Source organism: Opisthocomus hoazin, chromosome 18 (genome assembly GCF_030867145.1).
Source record: "Opisthocomus hoazin isolate bOpiHoa1 chromosome 18, bOpiHoa1.hap1, whole genome shotgun sequence".
Taxonomy (NCBI): domain Eukaryota; kingdom Metazoa; phylum Chordata; class Aves; order Opisthocomiformes; family Opisthocomidae; genus Opisthocomus; species Opisthocomus hoazin.
The window spans coordinates 1,519,502-1,535,818 of record NC_134431.1 but is presented as its reverse complement, the minus strand read 5'-3'; the positions used below and the strand labels follow the sequence as shown (position 1 = coordinate 1,535,818).

Below are 16,317 nucleotides of genomic sequence, written 5' to 3'. Positions count from 1 at the left end.
AATTGCCTGTGGCAGGTCTGTGGCAAGTCCATGGTGACTCTACAACAGGTCCGTGGTGGGTCTCTCGTGGGCCCATGGTGGTCCCATTGTCACGAATTAGGGATTTAGGATCCTGACGACTACAACGATTGGTTGTGAATTCTGTTTTAGGATCCTGCCAACTACGCCAATTTGTCACAAATGAGTGATTTAGGATGGCTTAAAGAACAACTGTCAAAGGCATCAGAATAAGTGTATTTAATATGATGTTTTAAAAGTGTGACTTAACAACGTCTGATGGCAAGGTTCCCTCTATTAATTACTACACAGAAAAAACATACAAAGGAAAATTGAGTTACACTTGAGTTAGAATGATTCACAGAGAGACCAGAGACAAAAGGGTAAGGGAGACCCCCTCGTGGAGTCACGAGGTTCAGAATGGACCCCCTTGCTTTCTAAACTGCTTCTCAGAGAGCAGTCTAGATGCGGCTGCATCTAGACTTAGCTCCAGACTTCATTAATAGTTTGGTTTATGTCTAAAGGAGTATTCTTAATATTTCATTAACATCAATTCAGCATGCACTCAAAGTTACAAAGGCAAAATCAAAGTTATCATACTACAGGGTTATGTGTGATATCGGTCACTTAACGAAGATCTGCCGTTGGTGAAAGATCTCTCTGCCTCAAGGAGCAACCTTGAGGGGCGTCCCAGCTCAAGGGGAGATCACCGCCATGCAGCCATGCCGCCTCGCCGGGAGAGCTCAGAGAAGGCTCACTTAGGCTGTGATATTTATGGGATGAAGGGGTTGGCTCATAGGCAAGTTACATGACATGAGATAGGAGACCCCTTGAACCCACAACTTTCTTTGTTCATTGATAAATGAGTCTTGAAAAAGCCACCCGCTATTCATGAGTTCATGGCACGATCGGTGTCCCAAGCTCATACGCATCAGTGCTCTCTCTGTCACTCTGATCTGTGGTGGGTTTTCAAACAACAGGTTGAAACTAGAGGAGTTCACGGCCCAGCCATGGCTCAGGACTTTACCTTCTCCGGAGCCTGCACCAAGCTGCTGTGAGTTTGGTTAAGGGGGTTGAGTGCATCCGTCACATCCGTGGCCCGGCGGCCTGTGTCCCCTCTGTGGGGACATCCTCACATTCCGCCCACGTGGTCCTGCAGCCTCCCCACCGCTCCTTGCACCCGCTTCAGCACCTCCTCTTCATCCACGCTGTGGAAGGCTTCGTTGGGGGTGATGGGGAGGGGATGGTAACTCGGGTACTGTGTGGCCTTGTCATCCATGCCACAGCCATGCAACCACTCCACCTCCTCTGCCAGGCCCCTCAGCTTTGGCTCCACCGCTTCCAGCCATTGGGCCAGCCCCACCAGGCCCAGCTGGCCCTCAAAGGTCTCACCATGGCAAAGTACAGCAGCCACCAGCGCCTTCTCCAGGGCCTGGTGCACCTTGAAGAGGACCCAGTTGGGGCAGCAATGCCTGATGTCATTGTGGGCTGCCTGCAGGTCACTCTTGGCCTGCCGCAGCCACCGCTGGGCCTCCGGGACGAATGGAGTCGGGGCTGTGGCCGCCTCACTGCAGAGCCAGGAGCCATGGCCTTCCTGTCCCCAGCAGCGGTGCAGGGCAGCACTCGCAGGGCTGTACTGGAGGTAGAGGTCCCGCAACGCCTTTGGCCACTTGGCAGCACTCGGCTGCCGCAGTTTTTCCAGGCTGTGATCCACATTGCCATTCACTTCTGGCGCCAGGCTGTGCTGATCCTTCCAGGGCTTTCCCTCTGCCACAGCCTCCTCCAGCTCTGGATCCAGCTCTGGTGCCATGACCTCCTCCAGCACTGGTGCAGCACCCACCAGTGCCACATCATTCTCCTCCAGAACAACGGCCACATCGTGTGGCTCCTGGCAGACCAGCATTTCACGCAGCACTGACAAGGCAGGTGCCTCCAGATGTCCACCCAGGATGATGTTGATCTCATTCGCGAGGGTCTCCAGGATCCTCAGCTGGTGCCGGTCCAGCACCATATCTGCGTGCCGAACGTAAAGGAGCCGCTGGGCACCACTAGCAAGGCACACATGGATGACCCGTGGCTGGGAGCTGCCCGCCACCTTTGCACCACGGTGGACCAGCACAGTGCGGATGTCCTCGCAGCACTGAACTTTCAGCTGCTCCACTGCAAAGCTGCCATCCCCCTCCATTCTCATCGTAGCCCTGCAGCTCTGCCACCGGAGCAGGGCCTCCAGCCCCATCCTAAACCATGGTGATACCAGGAGGTTCTGCAGACGCCTCTGCCCAGGGCAGCGAGAACCATAGCGACATGGCCGCAGACTGCCCTCCTCCAGCTGCTGCTCTGTCACCTCGGAGAGTGCCCTCGGCCGCAGGCGCTGTGGTAGCATTTGCAGCAGCCACCAAGCATTACACCCAGTCCCTGGCAGTTCAGCCATAAACACAAAGCTCTTCCCCAAGGCTCTGCAGGTTCTTGAGGACACACAGTCGTTGAAGTACATCGTGTGGGATGGCTCTAGGCAGTCAGCAGTGCTCAGCAGGTACAGCTCAGCCACAGAGGAGAAATCGGGGGGCTGCAGTGGCTCCCGCAGCAGCTGGAAGAAGTGCCGTGTGGCCAGCAGGACTGTCTTCTTCTGGGTAGTATTGAGGGTCCCACTGACATGGCTCTCCTGGTGGATTTGGGCCAGGACACAGCTGTAGTGAGTCAGTGTGGGGAGCAGGACCACCCCAAGGTGTTGCAGGAGGTCTCCATAGACAGCCACGCGGGGGTCAGGTGTGAGGAGATAGGGGTAAAAGTCAGCCTCGTCCGGGAGTGATGTCACCACTTGTCGTGGCATGGCCATGTCCCCTGACTTGGTCAGCACCACAGGCTGCTCAGCGAGGTGCCCTGCGTCCACCTCCTCCAGATGGGTCTGCAAGAAGCTGTACACCTTCTGGAGCACTTTGGCCCGTGTGCTCACCTGCTGTGGTGTCTGGCAGGCTGCCCTGCACACCTGCTCCAGGTTGGCCACCACCAGGGTGGTGGGTATCTCTACAAGGACTCCCATGGCCTCCAGGAGGTTCTGCTCGAGTGCTAAGGACTTTGGCAGGATGGTGGCTGATGTCCACAGGAGCTCAGCCACATCTTCGTGGCAGTGAGAAACGCTGCCTTTCAGGGCCACAGGCTTAGTGAAGGCTGCAAAAGGTGGGTGGAGGTTCCTCAAGCTTGTGGGGATGTCCAGTGGAGGCAAGAAGTGGATTGAGGCAATTTGCCCCAGGAAACCCTCTGTCAAGGGATTGTCCGACAGGGTGCCAAGCTTGTTGAGCATCTCCTGCTGTCGCGCCAGCAGGTCTTCAGTGTGGCATCTAGCCTGAGTGGCTTCGTCCTCTATCCCCAGGGCCAGTGCCACAAAATCCTCCACAGAGAGGCTGGTGCGGACACCTGCCTGAAGCAGGAAGTCCTTCACATCTTCCCTGCTGTAATCTAGCTCCACAAAGAAAGCCTCAGGCACAAAGCGGTGTTGGAGCTGCAGAGTGCAGAAGGAGGGCGTGTTGTCATAGAAGTAGGAGGCCAGGCGCAGCTCACCGTGGGCATCGCTTATAAAGGCTACAGTCCGAAAAGCTGCCACAACATCTGCCTTGAACTCAGCATCACGGATCTGTTGCAGGGCAAAGAACAAGCGCACAGCTTCCATGAGCTCTCGCGCTGTGAGCTGGGACAGCCGGGGCAGCACCACATTCCTGAAGAGCTGCCGGTCATCTGTGAGCTCCCACTGCAAATCCTTGGCCAGCTCCTGGTGGATCCTGTCTGCTGTCAGCAGCAACATGCCCTTCTCCAGGCTGTACAGGGCTTGGGCACCCGGGGGCAGTTCTAGGAACTGGCTTCTGAGCAACAGCACCTTGTGGTAGGGTGCCACAGAGACATAGTCCCTCCCACCGTACTTCCGGAAGAGAGGCAGGAGCCGGAGCTGTGCCAGTGCCGATGAATCCAGTTTTCCCTGCACAAAGTACAGCAGGACAGTCACATCCCACTCTTTTAAGTCCTTCCAGTGGAGATCAGCTCTGGTGTCTGCCAGCTGGGCCAGCACAGCCCTGGGCTCTGTGGCCTGCAGCGCCCTGGTCTTCAGGCACTGGTAGGCAAATCTAGAAGGCAGCAGGGACTGCTGGAGCACAGGGATGCCCAGTTTGTGCAGCACCTTGGCCACATCTGTGTCACACTCATAAAGAACCCTGGGGAGGGAGGAGAGTGGCAGTAGGTGCTTTGAGCCTGTCTTACCCCCTTGAACAGGCAGCACCTCCACATCCTGGAGATGGGCCATGAATGACTTGATGTTTGCCTCCAACTTCTTTTTGGCCTCCATGGGTGTGTCGACCACTGCGCTGAAGAACTGCCACAGCTCCTTGAGCCACTTCTGCCCCCCTGTGGTCCAGCTCAGCTGGTCCAGTGCCTCCTGGATGAGTGGTGTGGCCTCCAGGAGGCCAAGCTCCTTCACAAAGCGAGGCAGGGTCAAGCCAGAAATTAGCTTGCTGGCGAAGCGGTGGCGGTGGCGGGGGAAGAGGTGGGCAAAGGAGTTGTGGAAGACTGGGTGGTGGATGCTGAGGGCATTCAGGCAGCCATCTTCTGTGGCCAGCAAGGGCAGGCCTTCCAGTTCCTCCTGGTCCCCATGTATGGTCTCCAGGCAGTGTTTCAGCAGGATGGAGCAGCTCTCCGCGGTCCTCAGGGGTGTCTCAGCCAGCACGCAGGGCACAGGGAGTGCCAGGGCCTTGAGAAAGCGCCGGAGAGAGGCCGGCTGCAAGTCAACAGCCTGCACATGGGCTTCAACGAACTCCTTATAGATCTGCCGCCGATGGGCGAATGCTGGCACCAGGTTCATGTTCAGCCGCTGCAGCACCTCCAGGAGAGCTGGCTCAGGCGTCTCGCGGAGGAAGTATGGCTCTGTTAGTACATCCCCACCACCTGGAGATGCCCAGGTCACAGTCACCATGCAGCCATGGGGCTTCGCACGGTACACAGGCACCAGGGGCAGGCGTGTGTGACTGAGGTGCCTATAGACAACCCTCACCAGGTCTTGAAAGGTAGGCAGCACCTTCGTCACAAAAGGAAAGAACCGGAGGAGGTGGGAGGCCAGGCGCTGCTCGCAGACCTCCAGGGACTTGAACTGGTGCCCTTCAGGCCCCAGGGCTTTCCACTGCCTGGTGAGAAAGGCACAGTATAGCGGAGCCATCAAGTGCCGGAGCAAGAAGGCATTCCAGGCTGCCTCTGTGGTGCCTGGGTCCTGGCGGAGCCTGCGTCTGGCCGCATCCACCGAGAAGTTGGCATTGATGTGCACAGGCAGTCCTGTGGTCAGCGGCAGTGGGAGGGTGCAGAAAGCTTTGCCCGTGGCTTTGTCCAAGCCCAGTGGATTCAGGCAGGCAGCCACAGCCCCGTAGGGCAGCCGCCCAGGCACTGGAGACTCCTCAGCCCCTTCCTGCACCCCAATTTGGGAGATCACCCGCCACACGGTGCTGGCCCTGGCCTTGCTGGTTTTGACTGTCATGGTATAGGACACAGAGGTGGGGCTGTTGCTGTCCGTGGCTTGGCTCAATCTTTCTTGAAAACTTTGTCTCAGCACTGCATCACCATCTGTCAGCTCTGTGGCCACCCGCAGCCTCTCCAACACCTTCTGCCCATTGGGGGGGATCTCAGAGAAGATCACGGTGCGGAGGTGCCGGAGGAAGAGCATCAAGTTCTCACCTTCCTCAGCCAGTACTTCCTCCATGGCCCTGAGGTCTTGGTCCCGCACGACCATGTTAGACACCCTGGAGATGGTAGCCCCAACTGGAGTGCGGAGGGGCAGCCGGAAAAGGACACCCTGGTTCAGGTTGAAGATGGAGGGTAGGAAGGTGCCATAAATATCTGGAAAGGTCCTCTTGAATTCAGGGTTGACAGCGAACATCCCACCAGGGCTCTCAGTTGTGGCTCCTGGCACGTAGTAGAGATGGGGATCAAAAACACACAGGGCACTGTCTCCAGTCAGGAAGGCTGGGCAGTCAGTAAAGTGGAAGACAGTGTTGAAGCCAAGGCCATATCTGCCTGTGACATCCTGCCGGCCTTGCTTGCCACCCACCCCCAGTTGCTGAATGCCTTCGATGTCCTGCTGCTGGAAGGAGCTGTCATTGTAGATGCAGAGGGCAGGGCCCTGCAGGAAGTTCCAGTGCTCACTGAAAGTGGTATCCGCGGGGTGCTGCCGGCGGTCCCATACGAAGTGCACAAGCCTCGCACCAGCATCATCCGCATTCTGGAGCAACTCTGTCACTATGTCACGAGCGGATGCTGGGTGCTCCCCCAAGATGTTCTTCAGCCGTGTAGGCAAGTCTTCACGGGCACCAAACGGCTGCACCCAGTGGCTCAGATCTGCAGTGAGCAGTCGGCTCCTCTCCAGTGCCCAGTGCCGTGTGGTGGGCACCCCACAGTGCAAGGCTGTGGCTCGGGACAGCTCTTCATGGCACAGCAGGACACGTCCGTCCACTGACATCCATGGCGTATCATTGAAGTGGAGCTTGTCCCGTGGGCGCAGAATGCCCTCCTGATCAGGTAGAAAGAGTTGCTGGGTCTGGTAGGCATCTGGCTTTTTGTCATCTGCCATCAAGCCACAGGACACCAGCCGCAAGGCCAGAGCCAGCTCCGCAGCAGGCAGCGGCTCTCCAGCATGCAGCTCTGCCAGGACGCAGAGCACTCGGGCATAATCATCCCAGGTGAACGTGTGGCGCAGCCCCACACACTCCCAGAGTTGGCTGTAGGGCTGGTACTGCTCTGGGAGCTGGTGAAGATACGGGGCAGCCTCAAATGACAGCGTCTCAGCCACAGCCGTGACTGGCGCAAAGTGGGAACCCACCAAGATGAAGGGCTCCCCTTGGGCCACTGCAGAAGCCACCTCATCCCAGCTGGAGTGATCCCTCTGGAGCAGCATGTGCAGGTACCTGTAGCAGCGGTGGGTGCTGTCCTGCAGGTTCTCCAAAGCAAGAGCGTTGGAGCTACAGCTCAGTGCCTGCAGCTGCTCAAGGACTGTAGCTGCTGGTAGCTGCCGGTCCAGCCCCAAGAAGGACGCAACCTCCTTGGGGAGGCTGAAGTTTTCTCCCAGCATTTTAGGAGCCAAGACAGGGCGGATGAGTCCCACTAGTGGGGCGTGGAGGTGATGGTAGAGCTGGGCAGCTGGCAACAGCACATTTTCGCCAGTGGAAAGTGTACCAGGGAGGAAGGGCACAGCCTGGAAAGCTGCCTGCATGGTGTTGTTCACCCTGTCCTCCACCGCATCCCGAAGCAGCTCAAGGATGCAGGCAGCCCTCCGGCAGCCCTGGGTGCGGTCCTCAGACCAGATAAGCTGCACTGTCTTCGCCCGCTCCAGCAGCTCTGGCAGGGTCGTTGTGTCCTTAACCATGCCCAGCCTCTCCAGTTGGCTCAGTCTTTCTGGGGAAAGGAAGGCATCCCCCGTGGGGAAGCGCCCATCCTTAGGGTCATACAAAGCGGCGGTGCGGCCTCTGGGATGCACCAGGCGATTGATGAGCTGCAGGTGGCCATGAGGGGTGGCAGGAATGCAGGGCACTGTCTGCAGCACTTTGTCCACATCGTCATGGGACATATCCAGCGCATGGAGCAGCAGCGCGTCCCGGTCGACAACAGAGAGGTCTTCCAAGTTGGGAAGCACAAGCTCGCAGTAAAAGCGTGGCCAGTCATAGGTGCCAGCATCCACTGCCTTCCCGAGGCCCCTCTGCACGTGCTCTGGCAAGGCCACAGCTAACAGGGGACGAGGCAGCGTGGTGGCAAAGACACGCTTCGCCACGGCACCCAGCTTGGGGTGTCCGACCACAGCCTGGTGCAGGAAGCGGGCGTTCTGCAGTGAGCACCATGAGCAGCCATCAGAAAAGAGCCTGGGGCCGTTCCTGGCTGCCACAGCCTGGTAGAAACCAGTCACAGCCTCCGTAAAGGGGTAACGGGCAGCGCTGGTGTCCGGCCAGAAGACATGATATTCATAGCCCTTCAACTCACCTGTCTCCTGCATGGTGCGGAGGTGGTCCAGTGCCCGGAGCCAGGCAGCTGGCACAGCATTGCGGAGCAGCACCCGGTTCCACTCACCCCGCTCCGCCGTGTCCCACAGTCCCTTGCGGTTTGAGAGGATGCTGAAGGCCCCGTGCACGTGGATTGGCAGCCCTGAGGCGATTGGCATGGGAAGGTGGCAGAAGACTTTCCCCTCCTCGGCACCCAGGCGCGGCACCCACTTGCCATCTGCAGTAAGGGCAAGGGGAAGGGCCACACCAGCCATGGGAGGTGGAGGATGGAGCCCTGCCTCTGTGTTCTGGTGAAACAGTTCCAGCAATTCCCCCTCACCCCGACACACCAACACTAGGTAGTGCCACGTGGTCTTGGCTGCCTCTTCGCAGGCTGTGAGCTGCTCAATGGCTGCGCAGCTTGGGGGGTCCCCAGGGGCCCCCAAGTCTCGGATCTCCTTTCGCCGCAGCGTGGCCAGAGGCATGGTCTCCTCCGCAGAGGTGGCTGTGTCTGGCAGCATCTCCAGGGACATCTCCTTCACCCTCCGCAGGAAGAGCAGCAGGAGCCGGTTAGAGCCAAGGAAGCTGGCGCCAAGAGAACGGACGCGCTCTGTACCAAAGGCTTCTGAGCAAATCTGGGATGTCACGGCTTCCTCTTCAGTGCGAAAAGGCAGGCGAAAAAGGCTCCCTGGAAAGGGTCCTGGCTCAGGCAGGCGGCACCCAAAGATACCATGGTAGGGCGAGAACTGCTCAGCAAAGGCACGGAGGATGCGTGGTCGGTTGGAGAAGTCCAGGCGGATGCCAGGGCAGCCAGCCCTGGGGATGTGCTTGCCCAGATGGGTGCCGTTGGGATCAAAGATGAGCAGCGTCTCTCCACTCAGCACCGCTGGCACGTCTGTGACCCGGTAGACAGAGCTGAAGCCCAGCCCAAAGCGCCCGATCTGGCCTTCCCGGCCCTCCTTCGTGGCAGCCCCAACCCGTGTGATGTTACGGAGGTCATCTTCTGTGAACAGGGCATTGTTGTAGGCCCAGAGGGCTGGCCCATGGCAGGCAGCCATGTCGGGGTCTAGCAGCCCGGAGGTGGCCTTTCTGCAGCGTCGGAGGTCCAGGAGGAAGCAGCACACAGTAGCTCCAGCATCCTCTGCGTTCTGGACGATCTCTGTGAAGAGGTCGCCCTCCTCGCCGTACTCCCGGAGGATGTTGCGAAGCCGTAAGGTGATGGGCTCCGAGGGGCCGCAGGCTGTGAACGGCTCTGGCCCCAGCACCCGTGTGCTGAGCAGCTCCGTGCCGAGGAATATGGCTGTGCTGCATGGCACAGCCTCATGCACCACCTCCTGAACATCCTCCTCTGCCTCCAGCTCCATGTCCAGGTATACGGTAGAGGCAGCCGGGCGGAGGGCAAAGCCCGAGCCCTCCAGGGTCTTCACAGGAACTGGCACCGTGCCCTCTCCCCAGTGCCCCCGGCTCTTCAGCCACTCCAGGACAGCTACGGCCACCTGCAACTCTGCCGCAGTGCCAGCTCTGGAGCTGCGTGCGTCTATGTCCTGCGCCAGGCAGCGCAGGGCTGTCACTGCCCTCTCCTCACTCACCCTCGCCTCCACGCCCCAAGCCCTGAAGAGGCAGCTGTAGGGCAAGAAGTCTGGGGGCACCTGGGGCACCAGCATCCCCAGCTCCAGCTCCTCAGGATAGCCCAGCACGGCGTCACGTGGCAGGACAAACCCAGCTCCGGTCCACACCACGGCATCACCCGGGGCAGCCCCGAAGGTCTTCAGGTTTTCCTGCATGTGCCGGTAGACAGGGTGGAGCGCGGGACCGACCTCACCCACGTCCCTGCACCCCACCAGCTGTCTCAGCTGCTCCCACACCCTCTCGGGCGGTGGGGTCTGGCTCAGCCCCAGCTGCTTCTCTGCCTCTGGCACAAAGGCGCTGGTCAGGTGCATGGCAAGCCCGACCAGGGGCTCGTACTGGGTGGACCGCAGCTCCCTGGGGGGCAGGAAGGGCTGCCCCGACGTTCTCGTGCACTTGGAACGGGGCACCCATGGCAGGTCCTGGAGCTGCTGAAGCTCTTCAGTGCTGAAGCCAGCCAGTGCCTTGGCGTGGTTGCAGACCTCGATCAGTGCCTGAGCCCTGTCCAGAGCTGCTGCGTCACCCTGACTCACGCTGGCTGCAGCCTCTAGGATGTCTGAAGGCACCAGGCACCCCTCACCACGCCGCAAGCCCAGGGCTCTCAAGGCACGGAGGACAGGCGGACTGCGGAAGGCGGCAGGAGGGAAGCGCTCAGGGCCCAGCAGTGCCTGCAAGGTGCTCTCACCGGGGTCGTAGAGGTCTCGCGGGCACATGGGGCCGTTGGGGGTCTCCAGGAAGGCCAGCCTGCTGCAGGCCTGCTGGAGCGCGGGGCTCTGCGCGAAGAGGACGTCTCCGTGCTGCAGCACCCACAGCAGCAGAGCCTGGGTCTCGGCTGCCCGCCCTGCGTAGGTGCCCCGGGCCACGGCTCTGATGGCCTCCAGCGCCACGTGGGCTGCACTGACGAGGGATGTCTGAAGCCTTCCCAGGAGCTGCCGGTCAACGTCATCCCGGCACTGCAGCACGGTCTCCGGCAGCAGCACGTCTCTGGGCAGCTCCAGCTCTGGCTCCAGCGCTGCGTTGGCACCGGCCGGTACCAGCTCCGTGGGCTGCGGGGTGGCCAAGCAGGGCAGCGGCATGAAGAGCGGCAGAGCAGCCAGCGTGGCCCTGTCCTCCTTTGTCAGGGACGGGAGGTCTGCCAGGTAGAGCCGGAGAGTGACCACGTCCACGGCGGGCAGCGAGGCCAGGCGGGAGGCCACAGCAGCAGCCCCTCGCCTGCCCAGGGCCCGCAGGGCATTGAGGGGCGATGGAGGCAGGACGTAGCGGGACAGGGAGCGGTGCCACGTGCCTGGCCGCACCACTGGGCATCCCAGGGCTTCCAGGACAGTGGCCACAGCAGGCGGCAGGCTCTGGTCATCCCATGCCTGGAAGATAAGACCGGACTGGGGTATCAGCAGAGCCAGAGAGATGCTGGGGGCACCAAGTGGGGAGAGGGGGATGAGAGGGAGCCCCTCCAGAGTGCCCAGGTCTTCCACGTGGTGGGCCAGGAATTGCCACAGGGCTGGGAACCAGGAGGCTGGGGGCTGCGGGGGGCCTTGCGCCGGGCACCAGGTCACTGGGGTTGAAGGCTGGGACGTCCAGGTGGGGGGCAGAGCCAAGCGTAGGGTCCGGGCAGTCATGGCTGGGTCCAGCAGAACGAGGTTGGGGAACAGACCTGTGTGGGAGGCAGAGGAATGCGTGGGACCTGGGACCTGGGACCTGGCAGGTGACCCAGGATGTGGGGGAAAGAACTGAGATCTACTGGGGATGGAAGGACCTGGGCTCTGGAAGGACAGTGGGTACCCTGAATAGGAGGAACAGGGGAACCCCAGATTGGTGGGGATAGAGAAGATCTGAGAGGGAAGGTGGGAGTACTGGGGGGCAGAGAGGTGCTCAGATGCAGAACACGGGGAGACCCAGGTTCTGAGGGAGCACAGAGGGGATGAGGGAGTCCCCAGAGACACATGAGATGCAGGATAGGGGAGGTGGCCTTGGTCTCAGACAATGCACCCCAACCTGAAGAGACACAGTGAGGCTTGGGATCTACAGTGCCGCTGAACGGATGGGGAAGCCCAGAGAGGGGCCTCAGAGCGGGATCGGGGACCCGAGGTGTATCAGCATGGGACAGGGGCATATGAGGGCTGCGGAGGAGCCCAAGGGTGTACCAGGGAGCCTAGGGGTGTTGGGGTTTAGAGGGAGGTCAGGGGACCCAGAGGTGGCCCAGGGACCCCCGGTCTCTTACCCGCCTTGGCAATGCCTCGCAGGAGGCTGTCCAAGCCCGGCTCCAGGTCCGAGGGCAGGAAGGACCCGGCCAGGCCAGGCAGGAGCTCCCTGTGGGGACAAAGGGAGGTGCTGGGGTCTGGAGGGGCACTGGGGGGAGGGCAGTGTGCTGGATGCCCGGCTCGGCTCCCGCTCGGCAAGGCCGGGGGAGAGGAGGAGGGCGGCGAGACGCCCAAATGGCCGGGTTCCACCCTGGCCCCCTCTCAGCTCAGAGCGGGAGCCGCGCCCCGGGCAGCCGGCTCACGCCCCGCTGCTGCGGGGAGCGGGGCTGCCCGCGCTCACCTGGGGCAGTCGGACGTGTCCACGTAGACGACGGCTGACGCGGTCCCAAAGGCCACGAAGGTCCCGTCGGCGCGAGGCAGGAGGGGGAGACCCCGCAGCTCCACGTGGCACCCGTCCCCGGCCACGTAGCGCAGCAGGGAGAGCCGGTCGGCGGCCGGGAGACCCGCCGCCCCGCGGCGTCGCAGAACCTCCCGCACGTGTCCCGCCGTGGCCTCCCGCACGCCGCCTGCCATCCCCAGAGCCAGCGCTCTCTGAACGTGGGCTGGGACCTCGGCCGCCGGCTCCCCGGCTGCCACCAGCAAGGCGCGGACCGCCCGCCGCGCGGCCGTGTCCCCTGCGGCCTCCGGCAGCAGCACCACCTCGAGAGCCCGCAGCCGCCCTCCAGCCCGCTCCGCGGCAGGCACCAGCACGCGGGCAGCCGCCAGCTCCCGGCAGACACCGGTCACCAGGCTGCGGATGCGGCCGCAGCCCGGCGCGCGCTCGGGGTCCGGCCAGATGCTGTAGGCGTCTGCGCCGGGCAGAGCCGCGGCCGCGGCAGCCATGTGGCTGTAGATCCGTGGCAGGAGGCCAAGGAGCAGCAGGACGTTCCAGCGGGCGTCTTCCTCGCCCTCCTCGCCCTCCTCGGGCCAGCGGAGGTGGCGGCGGTCATCGGAGAGGGCGAAGGGGGCACTGGCGTGGACAGGCAGCCCCGTGAGCGTCTCGTCCGTGGCTGGCAGGGGGAGGAAGCAGCACAGCCGCCCTCGGCAGGGCCCGCGGAGGGGGTGCGCCAGGCTCAGCTCGGGGCAGCACCCCAGCCCTGCGCCCAGCTCCACGGCCGGGCCCTCCGTGGCCCTGCCTGTGGCCACCAGCCACTCGCTGCCGTCCCCCACCCCATCCCTGTGCAGGGCCACCAGGCACCATGCCAGGCTCAGCCCCTCGTCCCCTGATGGCGCTGGGACAGGGAGAGGCCGAGAGGATGCCGAGAGGGTCCCCATGAGGGTCTGGACCCCATCAGGTGCCACGCGGTACAGGGCCACGCGGCGGACGTGCCGGAGGAAGAGGAGGGCAAGAGGGGCCTCGGTGAGGAAGGTCTGGAGGAGACTACGGAGGCGGTCAGGATCGGAGACCCCTGCAGCGATTCCCGAGGGTTCCTGGCGGAGGGGGAAGCGGAAGAGGGTGCCCTGGGCAGAGTCACGGTGCTGTCCCACAGCTTCCAGCCCAGCCCAGAAGGGCTCAAAAAGGCCAGGAAGGTCCCGGGCTGCAGAGATGTCCCAGCGGGCACCGGCACCTGGCAGCACTCGGCATTCGGGGTCCAGCACCCCCAAGGAAGGGGGGCTCAGCACACCTGGCAGGTCTGGGGACATGGGACCCATGAGGCCATGGGGATGGCGTGGACACCACCACCTCCCCAGATCATCCCAACCCATCAGTGCCCCGGGCACCCGCCCAGTACCCTCAGGTTCAACCCCACAGTGACTCCCAAGATCCCAAGCTCAGTCCCAGTTCATCAGTCCTCCCTCGGTTTGCTCCTGCAGCCCTGCCCTCCATCGCCACCCAGCTCGAGACACAGCCCTCCATTCTGCACCCCCTCAGTGCCCCCCAGTACTCCACGGCACCTTCAGTTCCGTGCCCCCCAGTCCAGCCCATGGCCCCAGTTGGGTTCCAGTGGAGGCCCCCAGTGTGGCTCACCGGTGAGGTGGTAGACGGAGGTGAAGCCCAGGCCGAAGCGCCCCACCGTGCTGGGGTCCCCCCGCTTGTGGGACACCCCGGGGCGCAGGAGCCCTGCCCAGTCCCGGGGGGACATCAAGGCGTCATTGTAGGCCAGGAGGGCTGGGCCTGGGGGGGTCAGACCATGGGTTAGTGGAGACATGGGGCACGCAGGAGGGATCGCGACCCGCACTCGGTGTCCCCACCATCTCAGTCGCCCCTCCAGTCGCACAAAACCTCCCTCAGTACCCCTGAGTCCTCCCAGTACCCTCAGTGCCCCCAGCACATCCCAGAACACCTCATTGGTCCCAGTTCCCCCAGTCTACTCTGATCCCTCTTCAGTTCTTCACCAGTACCCCCCGCTCCCTCCCACCACCTGCCAGTGTCACCCCTGTGCTTCGTTCAGCCTCTGCCAGCGCCCGTAGCCCCTCTCACCTTGGGTGCCCTCCAGCCCCCCTCCGGTGACGTCGAACTCCCGCTCGTCAGAGACGAACACGACCTCGTTAGCGCCGGCGTCGTCCGCGTTCTGCACCAGCTCCTGGGTTCGGGGGTCAGTGCCCGGACGCTTGGGTCCCCCCGGCCCCCGGAGGAAAGCACCGACCCGCTCTCCCAGCCAGCTCCGGGGACTGGTGCTGGGCTCCCCGGGGGTCTCACCTTGAGGATCTGCCCCCCGTCGGGGTACTTCTGCAGGATGCTGTGCAGGTAGTCGAGGAAGATGGGAGCCCGCTGGCAGAAGGCCTCCCTGCAAAGCAGCAAGTAGGGGTGGGGGCGGGGGGGGGGGGGGGGGGCTGGTCTCCAGGGGTGAACAGGACCCCCACGTCCTCCTTGGGTGCAACGGGATGTCCCGCTCCTTGTGGGGGTCAAGGACCCTGACTCCTCCCGGGACTCACTGAAACAACCACTTCCAAGGACCCCCCCCCCACCTCCTCCCGGAGTCCTCCAGCAGCCCTGAAACTCCCCCATACCCCCCCAGCAACCCCCGAGCCCCCCGCAATCCCCACCTCCCTCAGCAACCCTCTCGGTCTCTCCACCAACCCCTGAGCCCCCAGTGACCCTCGGAACCCTCCAGCCATCCCCTGTGCCCCCCACCCCCCCAGACCCCAGGGACACCCCCGGGACACCCCCAGCCCCACTCACGCATTTGGCTGCTTGAGGGCCATGGCGGGCGCTGCCGGGGGTCGCCGGGTCCCCGCGGTCCCGCTCCCGGTGCCGGTACCAGTCTCAGTCCCAGTCCCGGTGCCACTCCCGGTGCCGGTCCCGCTCTCCGCCAAGGCGTTGCCCCGCTGCCGGTCCCGGTCCCGCTCCCAGTCCCGGTGCCGGTGCCGGTGCCGGTCCCGGTCCCGCTCCCGCTGCCGGTCCCAGTCCCGGTGCCGGTGCCGGTGCCGGTGGCGGTGCCGGTCCCAGTCCCGCTGCCGGTGCCGGTGCCGGTGCCGGTGCCGGTGCCGGTGCCGCTCCCAGTCCCGGTGCCGGTGCCGGTCCCAGTCCCGGTGCCGGTGCCGGTGCCGGTGCCGGTGCCGGTCCCAGTCCCGGTGCCGGTGCCGGTGCCGGTGCCGGTGCCGCTCCCAGTCCCGGTGCCGGTCCCAGTCCCGGTGCCGCTGCCGGAGCCGCTGCCGGCCGAGGCGCTGCCCCGCTGCCGCTGCCGGTCCCCCCGGGCCGGTCCCCGTGGCCCCGCCCCTCCCGAGCAGTTTCGTTTCCCCGCCGCGCAGCCCGCTCAGCTGATTTGGATCGGTGGCTGGCGGGGGGGGAGGGGGGGCAGGGACGGGGCCGTGAGGCCTCGGGGGTGCGGGGCCACACGGGGACCACCGGACCCCGGTGGGGGGGAAGTGGCTGTGGGGTGGGGGCCGCTGGGCGACCGGAGGTGGGGCAGGGGGGATGCGGCTGTAGGGACGGGACCACTGGGGTATGGCGATGGGTCAGGGACACGTGGGACCATGGCTATGGGGCCTAGAGGAACATGGAATATGGCTATGGGTCAGCGGGACAGTGGGGACCATGACTATGGGGCCTAGAGGACCATGGCTATGGGTCAGGACCAGAGAACATGGCGATGGGTCAGGGACACGTGGGAACATGGCTATGGTCCTAGAGGACCATGGCTGTGGGTCAGGAACGGAGAATATGGCTATGGGGCAGCGGGACTGTGTGGACCATGGCTATGGTCCTAGAGGACCATGGCTATGGGTGAGGACCAGAGAATATGGCTATGGGGCAGCAGGACTGCAGGAATATGGCTATGGGGCTGGGGCCGTGGTGCCATGGCCGTGGGGCAGGGTCCATAGGGATATGGCTATGGGTCAAGGCCCACAAGACCATGGCAGCAGGATGGGGTGTGGCAGTGGGACAAGGACTATGGGGATACAACTATGGGGCAGGTGGCCATGGGGCCATGGCAACAGGATGGGAGCCGTAGGTATAGAGCTATGGGGTGATGGAGTTACATGGGACGTAGCTGTGGGGTGGAATTACTATGGGT

The 16,317-nt window shown here is 63.1% G+C and overlaps 1 protein-coding gene across 1 annotated transcript; it reads right to left on the bottom strand.

The window, feature by feature from the left end:
• Positions 1-222: 222 nt before the first annotated feature.
• On the bottom strand, positions 223-15,344 carry LOC104333145 (sacsin). The gene is made up of 7 exons (XM_075438645.1): positions 14,982-15,344; positions 14,499-14,586; positions 14,280-14,382; positions 13,827-13,973; positions 12,159-13,491; positions 11,839-11,927; positions 223-11,271 (listed from the first exon to the last, which is right to left on the bottom strand). Exons 1-7 carry the CDS (start codon positions 15,002-15,004, stop codon positions 1,130-1,132), a joined length of 11,925 nt encoding a protein of 3,974 aa, XP_075294760.1. The 5' UTR covers positions 15,005-15,344; the 3' UTR covers positions 223-1,129.
• Between the last annotated feature and the right edge of the window lie 973 nt (positions 15,345-16,317).